General features: G+C 42.1%; 1 protein-coding gene across 1 annotated transcript in view; it reads right to left on the bottom strand.

Annotated features, from left to right (window-relative positions):
* The window catches only part of MARK1 (microtubule affinity regulating kinase 1), a 113,030-nt gene extending 105,876 nt beyond the window's left edge, over nucleotides 1-7,154 (bottom strand). The window contains exon 1 of the mRNA XM_088017247.1: nucleotides 7,104-7,154. Coding sequence (XP_087873373.1) covers nucleotides 7,104-7,154 — 51 coding nt within the window. The remainder of the gene's footprint in view (nucleotides 1-7,103) is intronic.
* Nucleotides 7,155-7,496: the final 342 nt, after the last annotated feature.

The raw sequence follows: 7,496 nt of genomic DNA on the forward strand, positions 1-7,496 counted from the left end.
AAAGCACATTACAATGTTCTAATAATCAAAACAGTATGGCACTGGTGTAAAGACAGGCATATAGACTAATGGAATAGAATTGAGAGCCCACAAATACATCTTTGTATATATGGTGAAATGATCTTTGATAAGAGTACCAGGAATATACAAATGGGAAATGATAGTCTTTTCAATAAATAGTGTTGGGAAAACCAGATCTTCACATGCAGAAGAATGAAATCAGACCTTTATCTTATATCATACACAAACATTAACTCAAAATGCATCAAAGACTTAAATATAACACCTGAAATTGTAAAACTCCTAAAAGAAAACACAGGGGGAAAACTTCATTACATTGATCTTGATAATGACTTCCTGAATATAACCCAAAAAACAAAGGCAATTCAAGGCAAAAAAATAGACGGGTGGGACTACATCAAACTGAAAAGCTTCTGCACAGCAAAGGCAACAATCCTCACAGTGGAAAGGCAACCCACAGAATGGAAGAAAATATTTACACACCATATATCTAAAAAGGGGTTAATATCCAAAATACGTAAGGAATTCTTACAATCCTGATTTTTAATGGGTGAAGGACTTTAAGAATAGACATTTCTCCAAAGAAGACATATAAATGGTCAATACGTATATGAAAAGACAGCTCAGAATCACTAATCATCAAGAAATGCAAATCAAAACCACAGTGAGATTATTACTTCACACCTGTTAGGATGGCCATTATCAAAAAACAAAACAGACAATAATAAATGTTGACATGGATGTGGAGAGATTGGAACACTTGTGCACTGCTGGTTTGAATGTAAAATGGTGTAGCCATTATGGAAAGCAATACAGAGGTTCCTCAAAAAATTAAAAATAGAACTAACATATAATCTGGCAATCCACTTCCAGATATTTATTCAAAAGAGTTGAAACCAGGACTTCAAAGAGAGATTTGCAATCCCATGTTCACTGCAGTATTCACAACTGCCAAGTTATGAGAACATCTCAAATGTCCATCAATGAACGAATGGATAAAAAATGTATTATATACATTCAATGGAGTATTTTTCCTGCATGAAAAGGAAGGGAATTCCATCATGCTTTATTATGGGTGAACCTCGAGGACATTACACTAAGTGAAATTAGCCCATCATAGAAAGACTGATACTGCATGATTCCACTTAAATGAGATATGTAACGTTGTCAAACTTATAAAAGCCAAGAGTAGAATTTTGGTTTGCAGGGACTGGAGAAAGAGGAAAATGGGAGCTGCTATTCAATGGTATAAAGTTTCAGTCATGCAAGATGAAAAAGTTCTATAGATCTGCTATACAACACTGTGCCAACAGTTGTGCACTTAGAAGTTTTTTTAAAAAGCAGATTTCATGTTACATGTTTTTTAGCACAATTTAACCCAAACTTAACAGAGAGATTAACAGTGATTTAAATACAGCTAAAGAGACTTAGCCAACTGAAAGATAAATCTAAGCATTACATACCGTAACTGTACTGCAGATTATACTCTACACTGTAGTACAGAGAAACAATGAAACAGGAGAAGAAATGAGAGTCTAAGACATATGTAGGATAGAATGAGAAATTTTAACATATCTAATCAGGGCACTGGAAAGACTAGAGAGAACAGCAGTAAATTAATATTTAAAGAGAGAATGACTGATTGTAGAACTGATGAAAGATATAAATCCACAGATGATAAATCCAAACAAATCATGCAGCTTGTAGTACACAGAGGCAAAGAACTTGTGGAAAAAATGAATGAGAAGTCAAGGCACATGGAGGAGCTATGGTCTAACATAATCAAATCAGAGTCCCCAGATGAACCTCTAAAGGGAGCCGAAACAAGGCAATTTTCAAAGAGATAATAGTTGATAAGTATCTAGAACTAAGGAAAGATAGGAAATCAGAGACATAGGAAGCAAGAAGGAAAAAAAGAAATCCCTATCTGGGGCACCTGCGTGGCTCAGTTGGTTAAGCGTCCAACTCATGATTTTCAGCTCAGGTCATGATCTCAAGGTTGTGAGATCAAGCCCTGCATGGAGCCCCACGGTGGCTCCACGCTGGGTGTGGAGCCTGCTTAAGATTCTCTCTCTCCCTCCCTCTGCCCTCCTCCCCACTCTTTCTTAAAAAAGATTAAGGAAAAAAGAAATCCATACCTAAAAACACTACAGTGGAAGTCCAACACTTAAAGAAAAACAGAATCTTAAAGAGACAGATGGAAAAATCACCTGCTTTTTTTTAAAGGTTTTATTTATTTATTTGTCAGAGAGAGAGCACAAGCAGGGGGAGCGGCAGGCAGAGGGAGAAGCAGGCTCCCCGATGAGCTAGGAGTCCGATGTGGGACTTGATCCAGGACCCTGGGATCATGACCCGAGCCAAAGGCAGAGGCTTAACCAACTGAGCCACCCAGGCATCCTGAAAAGATCACCGACTTAATGGCAGATGACTTCTGAACAGAAACAGTGGAAATCAGCCCAGACCATGGGATACTATCTTCGGAGCAATGAATGAAAATAGCTGTCGATTTTGAATTGGAGACTGAGCAAAACTATCATTGAATAATAAGGGCAAAATATATTTCAGATTTAAAAAAGAAAAGTTTATGATTAACAATCCTTTACTAAAAGAACTTCAAAGGTGTTCATTGGGCAAAGGGAAAAATGACCCCCAAAGGAAAGTCTGAGAAGAAAGAAGAAATGGTTAAGAAATAATTTAAAAACCACTGGCTGATTCTAGTTTTATTCAAGGAAGGAGGCAAGCTTAGAGTCCCCCTACTCCTCCGCCATCTTAGCTCCCCCTCCCCATGTGGCTGATTTTAAACAACCTGGGCTTAAAAAAAGAAGAAGAGTTCATAATAGCATTTTGGCCAGACAGGAATAGAAGGTAGAGATGTTTTTCTGACAATGGACTGTCCTGCACACCCACTTTGGAGACCAGTAGTGTGGAATATACACAGACAGACGTTCAGCTACAGCAGACAGCAATCCTTTCTGTAACCAATTCAGAATTTTTCTTAGAAAGATAAGCCATCCCATTAAGGGTTTACAAGTTAGGGATAAGGGGGAAAGAGCAGTGGAAGGTGTCAGAGATTATACCTTGGGCAGGTCACATAACTTTCTGAAGGCTTCTGCCTCTGTTTGTAGTATGCAATACTTACCTCTCCCAGTGTCACTAAGATACTTTGATGATAAATGAAAAAATTCAAAAGGGAATGTTCCAGCACTGATGTCTTCCATATGACTGACTACCAGTCACTGTGCTGGGTGCTAGGGATACAGAATAAAGGGGACAAAGTAAGTCAGCGATTAGATTGGGGTGTGATAAGTGTGGTGACCTGTAAGGCATGCACAGGGTACTGAGCAACCCAAGGGCAGTGGCAAAGGCATGCTTCTCTCCTGCCTTTTCACATCATTAACAATGATTCCCACAGGACAAACTACTGATGGCCACTGTAGATAGACTAAGCACTTGTGATAGTAATCACAGCGAGTTTCAGATCTACCAAAAGAATCACCTTTAAGAGTTTTATTATTAAAAGATTCAAAATAAATTTAACCAAAACATCCCAAAGAGTCAAATCAGTTTTCTTCATACTAATTAAAATTCACCACAAAAAGCTAGTCTGGGCATTTTGGATCCATAAAAATCAGCATAATCAGAGTTTTCCTAAAACACAGAAAAACAATTTATCTTGCTTCATTTAAAAGCATGTAAGAGTATTGTTAAAATATTATCTACATTCATGCTGGAACTATCCAAGTATAATTTAAGAGAAGAAAAAAAATATTTCAAATGCCCATTCTTTTTCCGGACTCTTTACAACCTAAAATCAAACACATTTTGTGTAAATTAATTCTATGATCTGTAACATATCTTTTCTACTTTTTCTTTTCCTTTTTTTTAAAAAAGATTTTATTAATTTATTTGACAGAGAAAGAGTGCATGAGAGAGCACAAGCAGGGCGAGTAGGCTCCCTGCCGAGCGGGGAGCCCGGTGTGGGGCTTGATCCCAGGACCCTGGGATCATGACCTGAGCCAGAGGCAGACGCTTAACAGACTGAGCCGCCCAGGGGCCCCTTTTCTACTTTCTCTACTTCACTATAAGTATTTACTGTGTTAGAAGTTCATCACTGGTTGTTTTGTGGTATGTAGCCAATTCAGGCCTATCAATGCACAAATCTTTCATCTAGGAAAATAACTCCTGAAAAAGTGCACACAGAATGTTCTGGAAAAAAAAAAAAAGCAATTCTTTCTCACTCTATTACATACCATAGTAGTAATAGGAGATCGGTGCTGTTAACATTCCTCTTTTGAATTTCTTAATTTATCCTCAACATATATTAGCAGCATAAATGGGGGAGGTATTACATATTCCCGAAAATACAAAGTCCAAATACATTCACATATGACTAAACAAAATTTCATATTAACTGCAAATGACAATAAAATACAAAGATGGTTTTTAAAATTGCCATATCTGTTTAAATTAAAACATTTCTAGCAGTGGGAGAATGTTTTTAGTTATGCCCTTAATATTCCAAAGGACTTGAAGTCTTTATGGTCATTTGAATATAAATTTTCCCAACTATCTTAAAAAATATGTCACTTTAACTGAAAACAACTACAAACAAATGTACGTTTTGATTGCCATACTGGCATTAATATATTAGCTAACAAGCAGGCTTGTTCTTTATTTCACTGATGAGAGGTAAGTAAGAATGGATTATGACATTTACTACTAACCAGAGAATAGAGACACCAACAATGATTTAATAGCCATCTCCGGTGGTCCCTTTGATAAACGCCTATAGCACTTACAAACCAAGTTAGCCCTATTTACACAGTTTTCTTCTGTACACTATTTGTTTGGGATTATATTTACTTTTCCTGTAAGCTCCTTGAGGGGAGAGGCCTTATCTTAAACAATACTTCCGTATCCCCACCAACTCAAAAACAAAGCTGGGTGCACATTTACTGATTAGTTAACAGCCACAGTGTAATAGATATTTTTGACAAATTGGGAGATATTAGGCAATTAGGAGAAAATCAGAATTGGATAAAGTCAGATACGTGGAGATAGTCAGGTACAACACAAGGACAGGGGACAAGACCATAAAAGTGACTTTGAAATAACATGTTCAGAATCAGAGCAAATGAGTTTACACAGCATAATTATTTTCAGAAGGTGCAACAAAATTTATCACATGATTATTGCTTAGCTTAAAAATCCATTGGGTTTTGGGGGGGTCTTACATGTGATGCTGCATTTTGTACTATTCCTTGATGCATATTCCTATAATGCTCTCATATCCTTAAAAAGTACCTTTTTCATGCAAGTATGGAAAGAGCTATACTATTCAAAATCCAAAAGAAAATAAAAACAATGTATTTTTCCACCCTTCCTAGGTTAACAGTGCTTTGTTAATAAAAACAGAGGTCATCATCCCTCTTACTTTTCATTCACTGAAATGACACACTAATGACAGGAATCTTTTTAGAGCTCCTGTTAGAAACATTGTTTCAAAACTTGACTTTAAGATCAACTTTAACAAAATTTTTCATCTTTTCCCCTGACCTTCCTTCAATCTCCCAATCAAAATTATGCATCAGTTATATTTTTTTAAACAAGTCACGATGCAAAATGAAGTTATTATAATTTCTCCTACAGCCTCACACTGTTTACCACTTTCAATGCACGATACTAGGGAGGACAAAAGCACACTCTGAAATACCTTCCCAGCTTTTTCTAACAATAGTCCCTTACTAGAATTTCTTCTCCCTTCATGTAATTATATTAAGTTTCTGTGTCCCCCTACTCTCCCAAGATTAAATAATCTGTTTATACCAGCCGCCAACACTTCAGAGGTGAGCTCCTATCTTCTGCCTCATACCTTTTGTCTAAAAACGCCAAAGCACTCATATTTTATGTTACCAACGTTATGACGGCTTCGTACTCCAAGATCGGAGTCTGAGTTAACTCGACAACCAGAGAGATCTGGACAGCCGACTAAACTTGGTACCCTCCAGCCCCCTTAAAAACCAGTCAGAAAACCAACCAAGGCCCTATTTACAAGTCATGAAGGTTTAAAACACACACACACACACACACACACAGAAAAAAAAAAAAACCTTTTCCACAAAGAAAATCACACACACACACACACACACACACACAACTGTACTTTTTCAGAAGGTGGGAATACAACTGATCTGGTCCTTTCGGTTTTCAAGAGTTTAAACACCAGGGACATCTGCATCCAGATAAAAACTCCTGAAGGCAATCTGATCAAAGACATAGAAAATCCTTCCTTCAAAGAAATGCACCGTGTGACACTCCAAGAAGGAGGAGAGATATTTAAAGTAAAACCTGCCCTGAATTACCACCACTGACTTGGGGAAGAGAATAAAAAGCCGCTGGCTTCCTCCGTTTAAACGTTTTGCTGTAACCCCAGGGCCATAGAGGCTGTCCGGGAAATTCTTCTACTCATCCCTCCCGAAGAGTATCTCGGCATCAGGAACTCATCTACACAAACACACACATCGATCTCTACTACCACTCTGCCCCTTCCATTCCGACCTTCCCCCTGCGGTGCCCACGACCCAAAATGGGACACGATGTTACAAAAAGCAAAGTCATGGGGCAATGCAGGGGGGTGGGGGTGCAGAGGGCTGAAAGGGCCAGAAGAGCGAGGGGGGAAGAGGTAGTCAGCTGGCTCGCCCGCGACCGTAGAGCGAACCCTCGGGTGGGGATACAGCATGCCGAGAGACAAATACAGCAATCCGGGATGCCCACTCTTCCCTCGCCGCTGCCTCCCTGCCCTCCATCCGCCCACCCTCTCCGGGAGGACCACCCCGAGGACAGGGCTCCCCGTACAGCTCCCGCCCTCGCCCTGCAGGGGAAAGCAGCGAAATGGGGTTGGAATGAAAAAGGGGGCTGAGCGGCGGGCGAGGGGCACGCCGGCTCCAGGTGGAGACGGTGCCGCGGCGGCCGCTCGGGAGACCGAGGTGGGGGGAGGGGGGCGGCGGCCCGGTGGAGGGTGAAGCGGGGGTCGGCTCAGGGTCTCGCCCCCGCCGCTCCCCGTGGAGGCTCGGATTACTCACGTTCTCCGTGTCCCGCTCGTTCACCGTCGGCAATGGCGTCCGGGCCGACATTTTGTGCGGGCGGCAGGGTCGGGCCGGGGTCTCGCCGGCTGGGCTGGGGTGCGGGCCCGGGGGCGAGCGGAAGGGGGTGCGGGCGCGGGGCCGGGCCGGGCCGAGCGGCTCCCGCAGGCCGCGGGGCGGTGCAACAAGCGGCCCCGGCGGGGCGAGGGGGAGGAGGACGCGGAGGAAGGGGAGGGGGAGCCGCTTCCCGCGGCGGCGCCGGCGGGGGACGCGGGCAGTAGCGAGGGCGGGCTCCGGGCGAGGGCGGTTGCCCGGCGCGGGCCGGGCGGCGAGGCCGGCGGGATGCGGCGCCGAGGGGAGGGGGGGAGGCGGGGAGGCGGGGAAGGGGAGCCG

The sequence above is a fragment of the Eumetopias jubatus genome, unplaced genomic scaffold, assembly GCF_037043125.1.
Source record: "Eumetopias jubatus isolate StellerSeaLion01/CBP00866 unplaced genomic scaffold, mEumJub1_p1.0 scaffold_12, whole genome shotgun sequence".
NCBI lineage: Eukaryota > Metazoa > Chordata > Mammalia > Carnivora > Otariidae > Eumetopias > Eumetopias jubatus.